Source organism: Solanum stenotomum, chromosome 4, assembly GCF_019186545.1.
Source record: "Solanum stenotomum isolate F172 chromosome 4, ASM1918654v1, whole genome shotgun sequence".
Lineage (NCBI taxonomy): Eukaryota > Viridiplantae > Streptophyta > Magnoliopsida > Solanales > Solanaceae > Solanum > Solanum stenotomum.
This window is the reverse complement of record NC_064285.1, coordinates 49,682,443-49,705,784: the sequence shown is the minus strand read 5'-3', so window position 1 is coordinate 49,705,784 and position 23,342 is coordinate 49,682,443. Positions and strand designations below refer to the sequence as shown.

The following is a 23,342-nucleotide window of genomic DNA, read 5'->3' as shown; positions in this document are numbered from 1 at the left end:
AAAGAATACTCTTGTCATAATCTTTGAGTAACTCTAACCACCTTCTCTGTCTGAGATTAAGCACTTTCTGACTGAACGCATACTGAAGACTTGTGATCGATGAACACATCCACATAAACACCATAAAGATAATGGCACCATATTTTCAAAGAAAATACTACATCAACCAACTCTAAGTCATGGGTTGGGTAATTCTTCTCATGAACTTTCAACTGTCCGGAGGCATAAGTTATAACCTTGTTATTCTTCATTAACACAAAACCCAAACCAACTCTAGACGTATCACAATACACCACGAAACCTTGAGAACCTTATGGTAAGGTCAACACTGGGCAGTAGTTAACCTCTTTTTCAATTCCTGAAAGCTTTTCTCACAAGCATCAGACCATTGAAACTTCATTGTCTTCTGAGTCAACTTGGTCAAAGGAGATGAAATAGTTGAAAATCCCTCGACAAACCTTATATAATAGCCAGCAAAACCCAAGAAACTCCTAATATTAGTTGGAGATGTGGGTCTAGGCCAATTCTGCACTGCCTCAATCTTTTAGGTATCAACTCTAATTCCATCACTGGAAACTATGTGGCCCAACAACACCATAGACTCAAGCCAAAACTCACACTTAGAGAACTTAGCATATAACTCCTTTTCTTTCAAAGTCTGAAGAACTATTCTGAGATAGCTAGCATGATCTTCTTCATTCCTCGAATAGATTTGTATGTCATCAATAGGGACGATAACAAACATATCTAAATAAGGTTTAAAAACTCTATTCATAAGGTCTATGAACGCTGCATGTGCATTAGTCAAACCAAAGGACATGACCATAAACTCAAAATGACCATAACGGGTTCTGAATGCTGTCTTTGGAATGTCACATTCCCGTACTCTTAATTAATGGTAGCCAGATCTGAGATCTATCTTAGAAAACAAAACAGGTGAGGTGGCACCCTGAAGTTGGTCGAATAAATCATCAATCCTTGGAAGAGGATACTTGTTCTTGATGGTAACCTTATTTAACCGGAGGTAATCTATACATATCCTAAGGGACCTATCCTTCTTTGTCACAAATAAGACCGAACTGCCCCAATGTGAGACACTTGGTCGAACAAAACCTTTCTCTGAAATATCGTTCAACTACTCTTTAAGCTCTTTCAACTCTGCTGGTGCCATTCTATATGGCGAAATAGATATAGGAAAAGTATCTGGAAGAAGGTCTATACCAAAGTCTACCTCTCTCTCAGGAGGGACCTTGGGTAGATCATCTGGAAAGACTTATGGAAACTCTTTTACTATAGAAACTGATTGAATAGAAGTTATGTCAACACTAGAGTCATTAACTCAGACTAAGTGATAGACACGCCCCTTAGAAACTAATTTTATTTCCTTAAGGTATGAAATAAAATGACCCTTAGGCACTGCTGAACGACTTTTCCACAATATGACTGGCTCATTTGGAAACTGGAACTTGACAACTCAACTTAACAACTCGGGCTCTACAATCGACTAAGGTATAACAGGCATGAAGCCAGTCCATACCAAGAATGAAATCAAAATCAACCATGTCTAACTCAAATAAATTAGCCATGGTACTCTTGTGATTGACGAAAATGGGACAATCACGATAGACTCTCTCTGCTAGAATAGACTCACCAATAGGTGTAGAAGCACTGAATGGTTCACTAAGTTGCTTAGGAATAATATCAAAATTCATAGCAATATAATGAGTTACAAAAGACAAACTTGCTCTTGGATCTAGCAAAGCTTAAACAGTAAAGTCAAAGACTTGGATCATACCAGTGACAACATCTGGAGAATCCTCTTGCTCTTGGTGACTATTGATAGCATATAAGCGGTTTGTTTCCCCGCCAGTACTTGAAGTAGCTCCTCGAGGTGCAGCTTTGTCTGATGGAGCAAGTGAAGAAAGTAGGGCCCTATTGACCCTTTTACAATTACCTTGCATGTTCTCAGGACACTCCCTCATAAAATGACCATTCTGACCACACTTGAAAGAACCAGTAGAGCCCTCACGACAAATACCTGAGTGGTTTCTGCCACACTTAGCACATGCAGGAGGCTTACTCTACCTTTGTGTCATACTGCCTTGAGAATAGGCATGTTTAGCTCTGAAACTCTGGAAATTCTAACTATTGAACTAACGTTTGTTCTTAGGTGAAGGTGCACTAGTAAATGACGGGGCATGTCCCTTCTATTTTTGATGAAAGGAAGACCAATTCGCACTACTCTTTTGTTGCCTGAACTCGTTCCCTTGTGTCTTTGCCCTCTTATTCTTAAACTCTGTTATATCCTTCAGCTTATCCTTCTCAACTTGTTTCACATCGATCATTAGCCTTTCTATGTCCCTATTCCCTATCAACATCGCTGCCTTGCCTTCCTTGCTTGACTAACGAGACAACCCAGCAACAAATAAACTAATCATGCTCATCATGTCAGCAACCATCTCTGGGGCATAGTGGGAAAGTTGTGCGAACTTCAGACTGTACTCATTAACACTCATAGACTCCAGATTAAGGGTGAGAAACACTCTTATTTTTGTCTCTCATAACTTACGGGGAAAGAAACATCCCATGAGAGCACTCTCAAACTCAGCTCAACTCATTATTGGCGGATTCTCAGCCCTATTCTTTTTCCATTGGTTGAACTATACTCTAGCACACCCTTCATTTGGTAGGCAGCTAGTCCCACCCTCTCAGCATCTACAACATGCATAATATCGAAAATTTTCTATAGTTCTTCAACAAAGTTCTTTGGATCCTTTGTGACACTTGAACATGTAAAGCTTGGTGGGTTCATCCTTAAAAAATCACGGATCCTTGAAGTATCAGCCAATTCCTATTGATTGTCTCTCTGTCCATCTTCATGGGTCACAACTTGACTTAACATCCGGATAGCTTCACATAATTCAGTATTGGTGACCTCTCATTGGGGCTGCACTTCTGGTGCATTAGGTACCCCTTGTTCCTCGACATTTCTCCTAACAGGACAACCTCGGACAACACTTCGTGGAGGCATGATTATCTGGAAACATGCACAAGCACGAATTAGAAGGAAACTTTTTAGAGATCAAACTCTAACGCACGAAATGAGTGTGAAAGAAGTGAGAAATTTTCCTAAGTGTTGCAGCCTCCTAATTATAGATGTGGCACGCTTCACACCGATAACTAGGACTCTACAAACACGTCTTCATAGACTCCCTAGGACTCTTGAACTTTGGGATCTGATACGAAGTTTGTCAAGCCCCGAGCCCACACCCTGGACGTGTCCGGCACTCGAGAACCATTGCTGGCTCCAAGCTAACCCTTGGCCTGGCTTACTTACTCAGTGGAAGGCTTAGACATAAGAAAGAGAATACAAATACAAGATAACTCAACATGTCTCAAAATGAACTCATAATGTTTTAAAAACAAACATTTAACTTAACCAAAATGGCAACCCAAATCTGAACATAAACCAATAACAAAATGAAGACGAATGAACTAACATCTGACTGATTATATATGAAGCCTCTAAAACAATTGAGATGGATGTTGGGACAGGCCCACGATATCCTAATGAACTAAAATGATAAAGTAATGAAAAAGGCGATCCTCCAGAAGCAAGAAGGCTCACCAATAACTCTGAAGCTCAACTGGATCAACGATGCGCTGGATGTTGATCCTGGTTACCTGCGTCTACATCATAATAAGATGCAGGCCAACTGACATCAGTACATTGAATGTACGAGTATACGAGTTGGAATGCTAAACATAACTTAAGCTTGAAAATTATCTAAAAGAAACACTTACCTTGGCTTTACTTAACTCCTGAATAACTTAACTCAACTTACTGAACTTATTTAAATATAAAACAGTTTTAAAATAAGTGCAACATAAAGAAAAGTTGTTTAAAACATGATGTCAACTCTCTGTATTTAGAAATACAATAATAACTCTGTTTGTATGCAAAGATATAATATGAACTTTGTTTGTATATGAAAATACAAATAAACTGATGTATATAATAATACAAAATATTGTTGTGGGAGTTTCTCTAACCGACAACCATCACTTAAGAGCTATAGTGATGATACAACGTTTCTTGGCCCCACGCTGGCAGGGCCATCCTATACTTTGCCGCGGGTATAGAACCTGAACTACTATGTGGATCCACTAGTCTATTCTAAAAAGCACTAAGGGTTCATCAAAAAAGTATGACCCTTTTTTACCCATAATGGCTACATGGTTTATGGGGGCTGGGTGTTCTCTTAACGCTCCCCCATATCGGTGCTTAATACTACTCCCAAAATATGAAACCAACTCTGTATGTTTAAAACATACTTCTTCTGTGATTTGAGATTATTGCTCAAAAACATAGCTCAAAGGCTATCTTGGAAATCAAAGTTTCCCCTCTTGCTTCATTTAGAAAGCGATTACTCTTTTCTAAAAACTAGCCCGTAAGACCCTTTGGAAATCGAGGTTTCCTTTCTTGTTTAAATGTGAAAACATTTTAAACCCTTTGGGAATACATAGTCCCCATATACTTTTGAAGAAATGAACTTCAAGTTTTACTCTTTACTGAACTCAAAACTTATGTCTTCAAACAAAGTTAAAGCGTTTGCAAAAGACATTTGGAAAACTTTAAAAGCTTCTCTAGACTTTGACCTTAACTGCTCTTGACTTGACTCTTAACTGGTCCATGAATTGAATTATGGATTCAAGGATTTTGATTTGTAAGAGGAAGAATCACATGATGTTTAGGAATGATCTTAAATAGCTAAACATGAAAAAGTTCACGAAATCACTGTCTTGGAATATATCCGCAAAGCGGAGGTGTTATAAATAATTACTCGTGAAATTAAATTTTGAGACAGAGTAGTCGGCATCTTAACTGCGAAACAGAGAAACTTTTTTGTCACTGGGGGAGCAAGTCCGCGATGCGGACCTGCGTGCCAGATCATGCTCGACTTTTTGCTTCCCCGTTTTACAGCCCCAATTCACCTAAACTCGACTATTGATCTCAAATTCATTTTAGATTCCAATACCCAACATATGTACCTAAGAACCTAACTCAAAACAACTCTATAATTCGACTCAAAGATCTCAGAAACTCCTTAATTCATCCCAATTCAAGAACAACATTCAAATTCAAGAATACAGGTCAAGAACATCAACTTTCAAAATCTTTTAGGATGGATTTCACTGAACTAAACATCTTTGACGCATGGGTGCATGAACCCAATGCTATGAAAGACTCACATACCTTGTAATATGAATTCCTTGGCGAATCCACAACCAAAATCGATCATTCTTGGTGAACCTTGAGCTTTTCTTCTCCTTTTTCCTCTTATCTCTTTTCTCCAAGCCCTAGCGTGAATTTCCAATTGACCAAACTGATCTCATTCTGATTTTACCCTTAATTAATTCAATAAAATGAACTAAATTAATTGGATAAGGAAAGGAATGAAATACCCTACAAAAATCCGGATTGGACATTTCCTTATTTGAACAACCCAACTTCCAATGGGCGTAACTCACTCATAGGAACTCGGAATAACACAAACTCAGTGGCATTGGAAAGATCATTGCAAGATATTTCTTACCATATCTGGAAGTACCTCTAACTCATCCTGAGCTAGAAGTTATGGCCATTTGAAGTTGGCCAAAACCCATCTTTTTCCTAACTTAAACAAATTTCCAGATTTTCATTATTTTCAAAAATTGAATATTTCCATTTCTTAGCTTCTTCCTAGCCATTTCAAATTGCGAGATGTTACAATTGGTAACCTAATGTTTTGAAAAGTTAGAAAACCTGTGATTCGCTGAACACAACTCTGGACAAGACATGAGTCATAAAATATCTTTTTCCATATCTTCGAACACAAGATACATGCTACAAGACAATCTAGAGGTAGTGAGACCCTCTAATTTGATGATATTGGGGTGATCAAGACAGAGGATCATAATTTCGCGTGCCATAAATCTAACACTTTCTTGCTCGATGTTATTAAATCACACCTTCTTCATGGAAATTGTCCTTCCACTTTCTAAATAACCTGGTCTGAATAGCCTATTGTATGTACCCGAACCTATCTGTTAGAGTAGTGAAATGGTATAGGAAAAACATTCATTAGTTAGAAAACCTAAAGTCACAGAATGATATTAATTTTTTAAAGAAAATCTACTGAGTAGGAAGAAGCATATGTACCCTAGAATAGCTAGTATGTCACCCAATATTCCATTGCTCGGAAGAGACAGAGATATCAAGTCTAGCATGATTCTGGTATGAAAACATGTATGGAAAGATGAAAGAAATTTCACCTCTCTAAACTTTTAGTATTTCTTATTCAGAAACAAGACTTCTAACCTTTGGCATTAACTAGTGATAGTGTAAGTTTTGTTTCACTTTCATTACTATATCATCTTGCCTTTTGTGGTCTGCTATGAGAGCATGTATCGCAAGGTGGAGGAAATTTCGCCTCTCATTTGCTTTTTGTATTCTTCTAAAATTCAAATTTTTGTTCTCGACTATGCAAATGTTAATCTTATGCCCTTTATATTGTGCTTTGTTTATCTCTAGACATAAGGTACAAAGATGCGAAAAGGGACGGTCTTTCAAATTTATTTCAGCCTTCTAAGAACCCTTTTAATCTTTCAACTTTACTATTACTGTTCTTATTTTTCTCACTTCTGTAACTGTTATTGGTATGAGGTCTAGCTTTTTATTGTCTCAATGATTTTATTTTATAAGAATTGGATTAACATTTCTATGCATTTGTTCAAAGTTTTTGTCTTCTTCGGTTGCATTGCAGCATCACCAATGGTGAAATACGCAACTAACACATCCATCATTTTGGAGCTTTACTTTCATAACATTTATGTTGTAAAGCCATTTGTTTCTTTCTGTGTCATTTAGCAACACTTATTATAACAGCTACATTGTTATTTTATTAGAGATCGGCTCCTTGCACTTCTCAGGTAGTCGAACTACAGGTGGACCTTCGAACAAGAAGTTTGTGGTGTGCTTCCACAGCCTCGGGCTTACCAAATAAATTAAAAAAGACTATGATATGTTGTAGCCTTTCTAGAAAGCTCACAGTATAATGTTCCGCAAACTAAATGTAACATATGATGAAACATAAATATGTTAATATATGGCTTAATCATCTTTTCTTTATTTGCATCTCAATACTTAAAGCACATGCCTTGTACATGCATCCTTTATATAGTTCTACTATAAAAGATAGGTAAATTTCATTAAAAATTGGCTTTTCATGTTTTTTTTATTTTTTTATTTTTACGGTGTTTGATATCCACATTGGAACCTAAATAATTCTTTGCCTCCATAGGGGCCCATTCGAGGGTAACACCCTACCAAAGATTTTTCTATACCCAAAGCTAGGTCCAAAGACTGCTTGCTAAGAGACAACAATACCATCAACTAGACCACATTATTTTCTGGTCCCACCAAGTTGGAATGCCTTAAATGGATGTCTGGTAACAGGTAAAACCCGAAGGTTGATTCCATCTTTGTAGAGGGAGATGCAAACTAGCTCTCCTTTTTACAACCACAAACCTTAGGCTAAGGGACGATCAACTATTTTTTGTTCTAATTAATGGCTGGCACATAATATAATTTTCATAACAAGTTATCTTCATTAAAAAAAGAAGAAGAATGTCAACCAAATAAGAGCAACAAACTAGGAATAGAAAACATTATGACTAATTGGTCAAAAGGAAATAATTGCACTTGTTGGAAAAGCTAACAAATGCTTCATTAGATTTGAGGTATTAGTAGAGCAACTGTTGCAGTCCTTATGCTCTGGTACTATGACAAGTTTCTCCAGATTTGTTGCATGCTCAAGAAAGAACTTCAAGAATAGGCGGAGCTCTGTTGCGTCAGAACTACGCGTACAACTACAAAATGACATAACCTTGACATTCTTCAAATTTTGTAAGGAAACTTTGAATATGTTTTCTTCAAACAAGACATACTTGTCTTCCAGCGAATCAATGTCTCTGTCCTCAAAAAAGGATGGTACTACAAATACCAAAGACAGACAAATCAGGTTAGGTGGTGAGCTTAACAACTATAGTAATGAAATTGAAGTCGTTGAGGCTGTAAGGGATCAATATACATTTGACATAAAGATATTGTGAATTGAAAACATACCGGCATATCAAGAAATATCATTAGGTTTTCCAAATTACGAGTTGACCTTAAGAGGTTGTCGAGCAGTAGGAAGGAAAGTTTTCAAATACAAGAACTTATTGTCAACCATCTGTGTTCCAACAACGGTACGGAGATGTCTTCCTCTTCCAACATCAAACTGGAAATCACCTGAACAGAAGAATGAGGCAGAGTACAAGGTAAGTACATTAAGTTACAAGACTTACAAACTAAACAGATAGTGATTTCCTATTCTTACCAATACTATAAAATTTGATAGACAAAAGTAGTCGAAAGCTGATTTTATTCCTTTAGCATCCAAGCGTTAAATACAACCAATAACAACAAACTGTAGCTAAACTTAAGAAAGCTAATTGATGCATAAACTCCTAAAACGTTGGAGGACTCTTCTACAAATATACAACAACATTAAACTCCTACAATATGAGGAGTTTTTAAAGATACTAAAAAGCAATAACTATAACGATAACTTATTATAAATAAAATAATTATGGTTAATACACCCCCTCAAGTTAAGAGTGGTTCAACAACACCTAAGTTGGAACGACACCTTGCAAAGGATGGTGCTGGTAATGTCTTGGTAAATGTATCGGCAAGTTGATCACAAGCATGAGTGTGTTTGACAAGAACTCGGTGTGCTTGAAGTTGGTTCCTAACATAACAAAAGTTCACAACAATATGTTTCATACGGCTATGGAACACTAGATTCTGATAGAGATAAGTGACACAAACATTGTCACAAAAGATTGTGGATATATTTGGAATGGTGACACACAATCATTGATTAAGTTGTCCATGCATGTTAGTTTGGCAAGAGCATTTGCAACTGATTGGTAGTCTGCTTCAGTAGATGACTGAGCTACAACTTGTTGCTTTTTTGACGAACAACTCACAAGATTGCACCCAAAAAAAGAACATAGCCTAATGCGGATATTTTATCATTCGGATCTCCCACCCAATCAAGATCAGTGTACATGGAAAGATTGCAGTCTGAGTTGTGAAAAATATGAAGACTTGAAGTTGTCGTGGCTTTGAGAAACCGTAGTATCCTTTTAACCGCCTTCGAGTGTTCATCAATAGGATCATGTATAACAATTTGTTAACAGCATAAGATATGTCATGCTTTGTGAATGATAATTAATATTGCAACTTACCGAGAGTGCCCCTGTAGAGGTAGCATTAGCAGGTGGAAAACCATTAGCTTCCCGAGGCAGCTTACCAAAGCACATTGGTATCGGGACTCCTCTACAATCTTTCATATCTAGTTTAGACAGAATATCAAGAATGTATTTTGATTGAGTGAGAAGAAGTTCACTTGACACGTTTTTAACCTCGACACCCAAAAAGTAGTTTAAGTACTCTAGATCCTTCAAAGAAAAACGTAAACCCAAGGAATCAAAAACATGTCTAATCAAGACGGGATGACTTCCCGTGATCAAAATGTCGTCAACATAGACGAGCACATAGATAGTAGATACCAAATTCTTCAGAATGAACAAAGAGGTGTCAGATTCGGACTTAATAACTCCCAATTTTGGCAGATGATCATGCAATGCAGTATACTAAGCCCACGGCGCCTGTTTAAGTCCATAAATGGTTTTTTTTAATCTGCAAACATGAGAAGGGAATTGTGAGTTATCAAGTCCTTGAGGTTGAGACATAAAAAAATCTTTAGTAAACTGGCCCTGCAGGAAAACATTTTTGATGTCGAGTTGATGAATCGACTAATTGTGTTGCACCACTATGGATAACACAAGTCGCACTATTGTTTGCTTAATAACAGGACTAAAGGTCTCATGAAAATCCAAGACAGGGCGTTGCGTGAACCCTTTTGCAACAAGGTAAGCTTTGTATCGATCTATAGAATCGTCTACTTTTCGTTTAATGTGATACAACCATTTGCAGTCCACACATTCTTCATTGAGTCTTTTGGTACCAATTTCCAAGCCTGATTCTTCTTTAAAGCATCATATTTTACTTTCATAGCTTATTTCCACTCTTCATAGATGGTAGCTTGTTTGAAGGTTGTTGGTGTAGGAGTGACGTGAATTGTAAATATTAAATGACTTCTAGGCTTGGTAATATTATTCTGGGACCTAGTGGTTATTCGGTTTGGTGCAGGCTCTGGAATTGGCATGGGGTGGTGTTCAGGGATGGGACTTTCACTGCCAGGAAGTGAAGAAATTGTCAATGGTGAATTGGTAGCTGGAAAGGGAGCAGCCGGGATTTGGTGTGGAATGGTAATGTTAGATTTATGTCGTTGATATATTCGCAAAGATGTAGGTTGTGTGTTTGAGGTTGTGTGATGCTGTGAAGAAGTAAAAGAAAATTTAGAATTACCTGGATCTGTAGCAGTAGATGGCCAGAATTGAAGAAGCGAGTATCCTGTACTAGTAATCCAGGTAAAGGGGATTCTAAGGACAGTGGTATAGGTGGTGGTGTATCATGAGAGGGAGTTGGAATTGTGAAAAATTAATGTTGATTTTTCAGAGGTACAAAAAATATCTAGACATTTAGTAGAACTTTCTAGAATTTGGTAGAGTAAATATCTTTGATATTTATACTTAAGAAAAATCTAGATGTGCTAGATAATTAGACATTTATAGTAAAGTATAGAATAATCTAGATTATTCTTGTAGATCTATCTAGAATAATTTCTAGAAGCATCCCTACACTATAAATAGGGATGGCCATAGTCATTTGTAATCAACCGAAGAATAACCCAAGAAATCCAAGAACAACTCAAATTCAAGAGTCTTCTTCCATAAACAAGTTCTCCTTTCTAGCTTCTTCTGCCTTAGTTGAATCTTCCGATCTTAGTTAACGATCTTGGCCTAGCAGAAGGTTCCCCAATTATACTTTCTTCTGCTATTCTCTACAGGAATGGGAACCGACTTCAGAGTTTCCTCCTTGGAGTTAACGTCTTCCTAGGTCTATTGAGGAAATTTTTTCCTTATCTGTAGAAACATCATTTTAAAAGGAAAAATCTATCATAAAAAAGAACATCACGACTTATGAATATTTTTTACCGCATTGGGTCAAAGCAGAGGTATGCATGATGGCTCCGAGAAACACCTAAATACACACAAGGGGTGGACTTAGGCTCCAACTTATTTTTGGTATAGGGTTTATGCCATGTATAACAGAGACAACCAAAAACATTAAGATTGGCCTAGTTGGGTGATTTACCAAATAATTGCTGGTAGGGTGACGCGTTATGTAAGATGGGAGTGGGTAGCAGATTAATGAGATAAACAACATGATGGCAAACAAAATACCATAGGTCTGGTGGTAGGAATGCCTCATGGAGAAGTGTTTTGGTTGTTTCAACAATGTGACGATGACGACGTTCAGTTATGGCAACGTGTTGTGGCGTGTAGGGAGGTGAAACTAAATGTTCTATGCCATTATGTTGAAGATAGGACTGAAGACTTTTGTATTCACCCCTCCATCAGTATAGAGAGATTTAATTTTATCTTTTGAAAAAATCTCTACCAAAGGATGAAAGGTTTGGAACAAGGAGGTGACCTCAATTTTATTTTTAAGTGTATACAACCATGTATAATTGGTGTATTGATCAACAAAGATACAGTAATATAACTTTTTTTCTAGTGATAAAACGTGCGATGGTTCCCAATGATGACATGAAGAGGTACATTACTGGATAAAGTGAGTCGTTGAAATTGCAAACGATGTGCTTTATTAGAAGAACAAGTATTACAAACTTCAAATTTCTCTGTAGTAGCCACAGGTAAAGAAATTTTTTCAAACAATCTTTAAAAATCTTCGAATAAGGATGACCGAAGTGACTATGCCATAGCTGAAAAGGAACTTTTGTGGAGGCGAAATTGATGGATATTGGTGGTCTGGTTGGCAGATGCGGCCATTCATAGAGTCCATTCTTATTCCGGCCTTGTACCAGTGGCTTCTGAGTATGCAGGTATTTCAAAAGAAAAGTAAAAGGAAAAAACTCAACAGCTATGAGATTGTCTTGACAAAACTTGCCTACAGAAATAAGGTTTTTTATAATTAATGGAGTACATAGAGTGTTAGAAAGCCTGAAAGCAGAATTAGGTACTTGTATTTGAGTTGAACCAGTATGAGTAATAGGAATGGTATTACTGTCACCCATAGATATTCCCTCATTTCCTATATACTCTTCAAGATATGAGGTTCAGCCGTGACATGATAAGTCGCACCTGAATCGATAACCCAAGAGTTGTTTGTTGACTGCAAATTAGAGGAAAAGTTGGGCTTAGCATCAAAATGATTGTGCGATTTGAAACGACATACATCTGCAGTGTGACCGAATTTTTGGCACAATTTGCATCAGACATATTGTCTTGAATTTGATCTCCAATTTTGTTGATTGTTAAAGTTGGACTGTCGAGACGCACATTGTTTCCGTTGTTGATTGTTAAAGAGACGATTGTTCTTGTTAGACTAGTCAAGCATGTTTGTCCTCTGTGCTACTGCAGTTGTGATATTGGAAGATGACTTCTCAAGGTCTTGGTGCTTGAGGAAAAGCTCATGATTTGTGAGCTTGTGAAACAATTCTTCAGAACTCAAGAAAGCGTCTCGTGCTCTTATTGCAGCATACATCTCACGGTACTCAGGGCCCAAGCCGCTTATAATCTTTACAATAAGTTCTTCATCTTGTACTGGTGAACTAGCAACTTTGAGAGCATTAGAAACAAATCGAACCTCATGTAAGTATTCTGTAACCAATTTAGAGGCTTTCTTAATATTTTGTAGTTGGTCGCGCTAGCTAAAAATGTGAGTGTGGCTCTTATTTGCATAAGTTGTGTGAAGAAGTTACCAGGCTGTCTTAGAAGATGGAGTTGTGGCAATAGTAGGCGCAATGGTGGGATCGACAATCATTACTTGCTGGATCAGTTGGTCCTGAGAGAACCAGATTTGGTATCTGGGATCTGGAATCATAAGGTTATCTCGGGTAAAAGTCATTGGTAATGCCAATTTTGATCTTTCAAGATGTCCCATGGGTTGATGGCCATTAAGTAGCATCACAAGTTGCGCTTTCCAAGTCAAAAAGTTGAGGTTACCTTGTATTTTGATAGGTAACTAAGACGCGGGATTGAATTTTACGTCATGAATTATAGGTGAAGCAGCAGTACTGTTGTTGCTGGCAGTAGCATCACCAACGTTGAAAACATCATGAGGGGTTGTTCCTTGGGATGCAGCCATTGATGGGAAGAGAAAAAATAAGAATCTGACTCATAAGAGGCTAGAAGCTCTAATACCATATAGACAGAAGTAGAAGAAAGATGATTTTATTCCTTCAACATCAAAGCGTTAAATATATCAAATTACAAGAACCTGTAGCTAAACTTAAGAAAGCGAATTGCTACATAAACTCCTAAACCGTTGAGGAATCTTCTACAACTATACAACAACATTAAACTCGTACAATAGGAGGAGTATTCTAAAGATACTAAAGCAGTAACTATAACGGTAAATTATTATAAGATAAAATAGTTATGCTTAATAAATACAAGGAACTAACATTTAACCTAACGTACTAAATTAAAACTATATGAGTTAATTAAAATGAAGTGAATGAAGAGATGATTAATCAGGTTAATTGACAAAATCATGAACCCCCATCCAAGAATCAAGTTGATCAGTAGAAAACATGAGCTCAATTGACAATCAACATGAAAAGACAGGAGGCATTTGGGACTGATAACTGACCTTGATAAACCAGGATGACAATATTAGCTCATTAGCACAACAAACACTTACCAAAAGATCTTTCTCTATGTTTTCATCCAGTTCATCTAATTCATCACAGTAGGGATCAAGATTGGCATGGTTCAAAGATGACAAGTCTCTGAGCTTAATTTTTGTATGATTAAAAACCCCAAAAATCGTTAAATGTTCAACTTATGGAGCAACAATTTCAAAGCAACAGGTATCACCTTCGAGTGAATACCAATCCCTATCAGGATGATAGTGATGGATCAATTGCAGCCATTATTAATCTTGATGGTGCACAAGTTCATTTCCTTAATGGATAATGTAATACCTCTCCTTAGATGCTCTACCATTAAAAAGTTTAGTCTAAACTTTATGTTCCGATATGATGATAATGTGTCGTATTTTCCCATAATTGACAATTTGTTGTGAATAAGAAAGTGGAGGATTTACGCCTGAATATAGGTTATATAACTGTTTATTAGAATCAACATCATGACCAACCTTATAGCTTGCCATAAGTTGTCTGCAGTAGTTCATCGATTATAAAACTCACCTGTAATAATTGCAGAATAATAGAATATTGCGTACGAAATTGGACATCTCTGAAGAGTTTAACGCTACAAAGTTTGTTAACCAAGATGAACATACTAAACAAATAATGTCCTATTGTCCTCAATTGGAACCTTTGAATCTATATGGATTTTGTGGTTTTAATCTATGAATTTTGTGAAAACAATTATAACCACAAAATCCATATAGATTCAAAGATTCCAATTGTGGATAATTTGACATTATTTGGTTAATGTGTTCATCTTGGATAAACAAACTTTCCAGCGTTAAACTCTTCAGAGATGTCCAATTTGGTATGCAATCTTCTATATTCTGCAATTATTGCAGTTGAGTTTTATAATCGATGAACTACTACCGAGAACTTCTAGCAAGCTATAGGGTTGGTCATGCCAAATCGGATAAACAGATCTATAATGTGTATTCAAGGGTAAATCCTCCACTTTCTTATTCACAACAAATTCAAGCCACTAATCAATTACGAGAAATAAGACACACCATCATCATATTTGAAAACAAAGTTTCGACTGAACTTTTTAATGGTAGAGCAGCTAAGGAGAGGTAGTACATTATCCGTTAAGTAAATGAATTTGTGCACTGTCGGCTATCTGAACGACCCTACTCCTCGTTGGCATAAACAACGCTGTTGATAGAAGTCCAAAAGTATTGCCAAATTTTAGCGAGAATAGTTGTTTTGAATGGGTCTGTTATAGAAAACAAATAAATATTTAAGTGTGAGTTTCTTCGGTCAACCAAAATGGTAATTCTATACTTTCACTTTTCCAATTCTTGTTTGTGCTTGCCGCGTGTTTCGAAAGTCCACCGCCTTCCATATCTTCTATTCCAAAAATGTAGATCCACCACCTTCAACATCTGGCATTTGAAAAATCTTAGTTTTATGATCCAGGGAGGTCTACTCCTTCAAACAACAAGCAAAAGGTACACCACTTTCCCATTTTCTTTCATGAATAGTGTGGGTTTCCTTTCAATCTGAACTGTTGCAATTTCAATTTGCAAATCTTCCATACCAGAGGTGTAGTTTTACTCGATTAGTTGGATTTATATGTTTTTCAGTGTTCTCGTTGCAATAAATTACCACTTTCTAATTAAAGTAGATTTTTATTGAGTTGATTTGTTTGTTTTTGTGCTTGCCGCGTGTTTCAAAGGTCGAATGCCTTCCATCTATTCTATTCCAAAATGTAGATCCACCGCCTTCCACATCTTCCATTCAAAAAATCTCAGTTTTATGTTCCAGAGAGCTCTACTCCTTCCAACAACAAGGAAAAGGTACACCTCTTTACCCCGCTTTCTTTCATTAATATTGTGGGATTTCCTTTCAATCTGAAGTGTTGATATTTAGATTTGCAAATCTTTCTAACCGTAGGTGCATTTTTGCTGGATTTGGTTGATTTATAAGTTTCTCAATGTTCTCTTTAATTTGCTGTTAATAATCACCTTCTACTAAAAGTTAATTTTTATTTAGTTGATTTGTTAGTGTTTATTCTTGATTTTTTAGTGTTTATTCTTGATTTGTTAGTGTTTGTGCTTGCCGCGTGTTTCGAAGGTTCACCGCCTTCCACATCTTTTATTCAAAAAACATAGATCCATCGCTTTCCACATCTTCAATTCCAAAAATCTTAGTTTTATGTTCCCAATATGTCAACTCCTTCCAACAAGGAAAAGGTACACCTCTTTCCCCCTTTTTTTCATGAATATTGTGGGTTTTCCTTTCAATCTTAAGTGTTTCTATTTAGATTTGCAAATCTTCCTTAGCAGAGGTGCATTTTTTGTTGGATTTATATGTTTTCAATGTTCTCTTTCCTATAAATTACCACCTTCTACTTAAAGTTAATTTTTTTTAGTGGATTTGTTATTATTTGTGCTTGCCGCGTGTTTCGAAGGTCCACCGCCTTCCACATCTTCTATTCCAAAAATTAGATCCACCTCCTTCCACATCTTTCATTCCACAAAACTTAGTTTTATGTTCTAGAGAGCTATACTCCTTCCAACAACAAGCAAAAGTTACACCACTTTCCCCCATTTTCTTTCTTGAGTATTGTTGATTTTCCTTTTAGTCTGAAGTGTTCTTATTTAGATTGGCAAATCTTACTTACCAGAGGTGTGTTTTTTTTTGGATTCGTTGGATTTATATGTTTTTCAATGTTTTCTTTGTTATAAATTACCACCTTCTACTAAAATTTAATTTTATTTAGTTGATTTGTTAGTGTTTGTGCTTGCCACGTGTTTCGAAGTCTCACCGCCTTCGATATGCTTTATTCAAAAAATGTAGATCCACCGCATTCCAGATTTTCCATTCCAAAAATCATAGTTCTATGTTCCCGATAGGTCTAATCCTTCCAACAACCATGAAAAGGTACACCTCTTTCCCCTATTTTCTTTCATGAATATTATGGGTTTTCCTTAGATTTTCAAATCTTCTTTACCGAAGATGCATTTTTTGCGGGATTTTTAGGATTTATATGCTTTTTAATGTTCATCTCTTTATAAATTACCACCTTCTTCAGAAAGTTAATTTTTATTTAGTTGATTTGTTAGTGATTGTACTTGCTACGTGTTTCGAAGGTCCACCGCCTTCCACATCTTCTATTACAAAAATTAAGATCCACCGCCTTCCACATCTTCCATTCCAAAAATCTTAGTTTTATGTTCTAGATAGGTCTAATCCTTCAAACAACAAGGAAAATGTACACCTCTTTCCTCCATTTTCTTTCATTAATATTGTTGGTTTTCCTTTTAGTCTGAAGTGTTGCTATTTAGATTTGCAAATCTTACTTACGGAGGTGTTTTTTTTGCAGGATTTGTTGGATTTATAGGTTTTTCAATGTTCTCTTTGCTATAAAATACAACCTTCTACTTAAAGTTACTTTTTATTTTGTTGATTTGTTTGTGTTTGTGCTTGCTACGTGTTCTGAAGGTCCACTACCTTCCACATCTTTTGTTCCAAATATGTAGATCCCCGACCTTCCACATCTTCCATTCCAGAAATATTAGTTTTATGTTCCAGAGAGGTCTCCTCCTTCCAACACCAAGGAAAAGGTACACCTATATCCCCCGTTTTCTTTCATGAATATTGTGGGGTTTCCTATCAATCTGAACAGTTGCAATTAAAATTTGCAAATCGTCCTTACCAGAGGTGCATTTTTTGTTGGATTTGTAGGATTTATATGTTTTTCAATGTTCTCTTTACTATAAATTACAACCTTATAGTTATAATTAATTTGTATTTAGTTGATTTGTTAGTGTTTGTGCTTGCCGCGTATTTCGAAGGTCCACTGCCTTCCAGATCTTCTATTCCAAAAATTTAGATCCTTCGCCTTCCACATCTTCCATTCTAGAAATCTTAGTTTTTTGTTCCAGAGAGGTCCACTCCTTCCAACAATAAGGAAAAGGTACATCTCTTTCCCTTGTTTTCTTTCATGAATATTGCGGGTTTTTCTTTCAATCTGAAGGGTTTCTTTTCAAATTTGCAAATCTTCCTTATCGGAGGTGCGTTTTTTTCTGGGATTTATATGTTTTTGAATGTTCTCTTTTCTATAAATTACTACCTTCTTCTTAAAGTTAATTTTTATTTAGTTGATTTGTTAGAGTTTGTGGTTGCCGCGTGTTTCGAAGGTTCACCGCTTTCCACATCTTATATTCCAAAAATTTAGATTTACCGCCTTCCACATCTTCCATTCCAAAATCTTAGTTTTATGTACTATAGAGATCTACTTTTTTCAACAACATGGAAAAGGTATACCTCTTTCCCCCGTTTTCTTTCGTGAATATTGTGGGTTTTCTCTTCAATCTGAAGTGTTGCTATTTAGATTTGCAAATCTTCTTTACCGGAGGTGCGTTTTTTTGTTGGATTTATATGTTTTTCAATGTTCTCTTTTCTTTAAATTAAAACATTATACTTAAAGTTAATTTTTATTCAATTAATTTGTTAGTGTGTGCTTTCCGCATGTTTCGAAGGTCCACCAACATCCGCATCTTCTATTCCAAAAACTTAGATCCACCGACTTCCACACCTCCATTCCAAAAATCTTTGGTTGATGTTCTAGAGAGGTCTACTCCTTTCAACAACAAGGAAAAGGTACACCTCTTTCCCCCTTTTTCTTTAATGAATGTTGTTGGTTTTCTTTCAATTTGAAGGGTTGACATTTATATTTGCAAACCTTTACTTACCGGAGGTGCATTTTTTGCTGGATTTGTTGGATTAACATGTTTTTTAATGTTCTATTTGCTATAAATTTCCTCCTTCTACTTAAAGATTATTTTTTTTTAGTTGATTTGTTAGTGTTTGTGCTTGCCTCGTGTTTCGAAGGTCTACCGCCTTCCACATCTTCTATTCCAAAAATGTAGATCCACCTCCTTCCACATCTTCCATTCCAAAAATCTAAGTCTTATGTTCAAGATATGTAATCTTTACAAGAACAAGGAAAAGGTACACCACATTTTCTTTCATGAATATTGTGGGTTTTCCTTTCAATCTGAACTTTTGCAATTAAGATTTGCAAATATTCCTTATCGGAGGTGCGTTTTTTGTTGGATTTATATGTCTTTTAATGTTCTCTTTGCTATAAATTATCACATTCTACTTAAAGTTAATTTTTATTAAGTTGATTTTTTTAGTGTTTGTGCCTGCCGCGTGTTTCGAAGGTCCACTGCCTTCCATCTTCTATTCCAAAAACATAGATCCACCACCTTCCACATCTTCTACTCTAGAAATCATAGTTTTATACAAACAGAGAAACAGTTAGAAGAACAACCCATCACACGGTAAATATAATAAAGTACACAATTATTTATATTTTGATAAATTGAATATCCCTAGGCTTTACTACATTTTTTAAGATTATTAGTCATGCTTGGATTAACTATGTCAAAATTTTATTTTACTTAGGACACACTGCATTTAACAAAGTTTGACGAAATAGCTTTGCGTAGACTTTTGAGAAGTCATCTGCTTGATTTTAAAAGTACATGTCATTGTTTTTTTGGCTGATTTAGTCATGGGTTGATTTTACTGTAATTAGCTAATCGGAAATACCTGTGGGTGAAACCTGTAAGAGTATTCATTTGACGTAAAAGATAAGACCAAGAAGAGACCAAACAGAGACGCAATTGATTGCTTTCCAACAAGGATAGTTAAGTCTCTTATATTATCAAAGTTTTTGTTTTTGTTTTAGGATGATTGTTAGTGAAGCTTTTGTTTAATTGTTGTGTTATTTCTTTCAATTTTTTCTAGTTCATTTGGTTTTCGGTTGTAACCTGATTGTCGAGGTTCTTCACTATACCTTGTATGTTCTTCCAATCGAATTCATCAAAAAACATAGAATAGCCTACTTATCTAATGATATTAATTGAACTTCCCTTCTTTATTCTCGATTTGGTAGCATTCTCCTTCTCATTTAAAGTGTCTTCCTTCCTCAAAGAAAAAAGACACCCCTCCAGAGAGTTCATCTTCATTTAAGTGCAATGACTGAGCCGGACAGATCGTTGTTCCTAAGGTTTAAAGTTGTCAAGTAAGGACACTCTCCTATGCTTGCAGGGATACTTCCTGTTAGCTTTTTGTTTATAACTATCACTTTTCGCGAGTTTCACACCTGAAAAAGTAGTTTTTCTCTTTTTCGTTTCCTACCTGAACCATCACAATCTATGTATCATTCTTAATAGCTTTTTCGCGAGTTTCAACTGCGAACAATTGGTAAGCTAATGTTATGAAAAGTTATCAAGCCCGTGATTCGTTGAACACAACTTCTGAACAAGATATGATTCCTAAAATATCATGTTTCCTATCTTCAAACGCAAGATACATGCTACAAGACAATCTGGATGTAGTTAGACCCTTTAATTTATTGATATTGGGGTGATCAAGGCTGTAGAGGATCATAATTTCTCAGGCCATATATCTAATACTTTCGGGCTTGAAGTTATCAAATGGCACCTTCTTAAGGGCAATTTTCCTTTAACTTTCTAAATCACGTGCTCTGAATATCCTGTTGTACGTACCAGTATAGGAAAAACATTCATTAGTTAGAAAACATAAAGTAATTATATTAAAAATTGTTAGAAAATATACCAAGTAGGAAAAAGCATATTGACCCCACAATAGCTGGCATTTCACCCAATATTCCATTGCTCGGAAGAGACAGAGATATCAAGTCTAGCATGACTCTGGTACGAGAACATGTATGGAAAGATGAAAGAAGTTTCAACTCTCGTAACTTCTAGTATTTCTTATTCAGAAACAAGAGGTCTATCCTTTAGCATTAACTGGCGATAATGTAAGTTTGGTTTCACATTAATTAATATATCATCTTGCTTTTTGTGGTCTGCTATAAGAGCATGTATCAGAGGGTTAAGTAAATTTCACCTCTCATTTATTTTTGTATTTCTCTAAAAAGATTATTCAATTTTTTGTTCTCGACTATGCAAATGTGAATCGTATGCCCTTTAGATTGTGTTTTGTTTCTCTCTAGAGATAGGGTACAAAGATGTGAAAATGGACGGTCTTTCAAATTTATTTCACCCTTCTAAGAACCATGTTAGAATTTGCTTTTTCAACTGCAGTTAATTTTACTTTTACTGCTTTATATTAGATAAGACTTAGTCAATTAGTTGTTAGCCATCTATTCCTATTCTTTAGGAATAAGTTAGTGAGTTAAGAATCTGCTAGTCATGGGTTTACTGTTTTCTGTTTTTTATTCTAGTCTTAGGAATGTAATCTGAAGACATCAATAAAAATATTCTTCTACCGATATTCTTCTTGACTTCTCTTCTTTCTAGTAACTCATACTTCTGAAATTTACCAACAATTGGTATCTAGAGCTTTTTTATCTTGCAGGATCTGTGGGTCTTTCTCTGAGTGATTGTTTCAAGTGACTCAAGCATCACAACTAGAAACAACAAAAGATTAAGCATGAAAGAAAGCTCAAGTTTCTCGGCAATGGCACCTCCTGTCTTCAATGGTGAAAATTTTCATATGTGGGCAGTGAGGTTGAAGCTTTAGATCATTGGGAGGCAATCGAGGAAGACTATGAAGTTCTTCCGTTACTCGAAAACCCAAAAATGGCTCAACTCCAAAATCACAAGGACAAGAAAACTAGAAAATCTAAGGCAAAGGCATGTCTTTTTTCAACAATCTCTTCAACAATTTTCACTCGTATCATGTCTCTAAATCAGCAAAAACCAGCTAGGATTATCTCAAGGCAGAATAAGAAGGAGATGATTGTATCAAAGGTATGAAAGTACTGAATCTCATTAGAGACTTTGTGTTACAGAAGATGAAAGAATCGAAAAACCATCAAAGAATACTCTGACAAGCTTATGAGCATAGAAAACAGAGTAAGATTACTTGGTTCTGAGTTTAAAGACTCGCATATTGTTGAAAAGATTCTGGTGTCTGTACCTGAAAGATTTGAAGCCACCATTACCACTTTGGAGAACACCAAGGATCTGTCAAAAATCACTTTGGTGATATTATTAAATTCCTTGCAGGCTAAAGAACAAAGAAGGATTATGAGAGAAGAGGGAGCATTGGCGGCCAAACATGAAGAGAGTGGAAGACACAAAAAGAAAAACAATAAGAAGAACTAGACAACAAATGGACAAGGAGCAGCTTGCTACAGTAACAAAAGCAAAGCATGTAGCTTCAAAGGAAACTATCCTCCTTGTAAGAATTGTGGAAAGAATGGGCATGCGCTGTATAAGTGTTGGAAAAGGTCGGATGCTAAATGCAGTAAGTGCAACCTACTCGGGCTTGAAGCAATTATCTACAAGAATAAATTGCAGTAGCTAGATACAGACGCCCAGGTTGTTAATGAGCAGGAAGTGGATCAACTCTTTGTGGGATCCTGTTTTGCAAGCAATGTTTCAACCGAGGCTTGGTTGATTGATAGCGGATGCACAAACCATATGACTCATGACAAAGAGCTCTTTAAAGACTTGAAGCCTACTGGAGTTACAAAAGTCAGAATAGGCCATGGCGGTTATATTCCAGCGAGAGGAATAGGAACTATTACAATTGAAGCACAATCAGGTACTAAAGCAATTTCCGATGTTCTTTATGTACCAGATTTAGATAAGAACTTGTTAAGTGTTGGTCAATTGTTAGAAAAAGGTTTCAAATCGTATTTCAAAGATAAACATTGCTTGATTAAGGAAGCCTCAGGACATGACTTTTTTAAACTGAAAATGAGAGGCAGAAATTTCTCATTAAATCCATTGGAGGAAGAACAAGTGGTGTTTTCAGCAAGAGAAAATGCTTCTAAGTTATGGCATAAGAGACTTAGATACTATCATTATCAAGGGCTTCTCAAAATGCAAGAATTGGTGATAGTCGAGAACACTACAATAAAATCTGGGCTTTTTACACTACCAAAAAATAACATTAAAGCTATCAGAGCTATGGATAATAAGAAACACGGTAAGAAACATACGAGTAGAAAATTAAGAAAAATAAGAAGAAAATTAAATAAATTATATCCGGAATATAAACAACTTAATATCACAAAGACTGATAATGAAAAATTAGATCAATTAATAAATAATATATCTAAAATAGAATATAAATATATTCAATATTTAAAAATACAATGAATAACAAGAATAACGAATATAGACAAAAACTTAATGAAATAATTATAGAAAAACTACAAGAATTAGAACATAGGCAAAATAGACTTAACAATAATATATTCGCAGGAATTTGTCACAAATCTATAGTAGCACAAAGAAAGACTATTTTATATCTAGAAATACAAATAAATAACTTAGAATATAAACTACAACATAATTTATAAATGAATAAAGAAGAATACGCAATAGATGAAAAAACATATGAAAATTATGACGGATTAAAAATAAA

The 23,342-nt window shown here is 35.8% G+C and overlaps 2 protein-coding genes, 1 non-coding gene and 1 pseudogene across 3 annotated transcripts in view; 1 reads left to right on the top strand and 3 right to left on the bottom strand.

Annotated features, from left to right (window-relative positions):
- Positions 1–23,342, top strand: part of LOC125862275 (anthranilate phosphoribosyltransferase, chloroplastic-like) — a 1,111,005-nt gene that overhangs the window by 343,568 nt on the left and 744,095 nt on the right. The window lies entirely within an intron of this gene.
- Positions 7,438–7,566, bottom strand: LOC125863457 (U6atac minor spliceosomal RNA). The gene has a single exon (XR_007446146.1). It is a non-coding gene; the product is annotated as a U6atac minor spliceosomal RNA (small nuclear RNA).
- On the bottom strand, positions 7,695–15,496 carry LOC125862767 (F-box/LRR-repeat protein At5g02910-like; annotated as a pseudogene).
- Positions 22,069–23,342, bottom strand: part of LOC125862766 (uncharacterized) — an 8,511-nt gene continuing 7,237 nt past the window's right edge. Inside the window, exon 3 of the mRNA XM_049542897.1 lies at positions 22,069–22,098. Within this exon, the coding sequence (XP_049398854.1) occupies positions 22,069–22,098 (30 nt within the window). The remainder of the gene's footprint in view (positions 22,099–23,342) is intronic.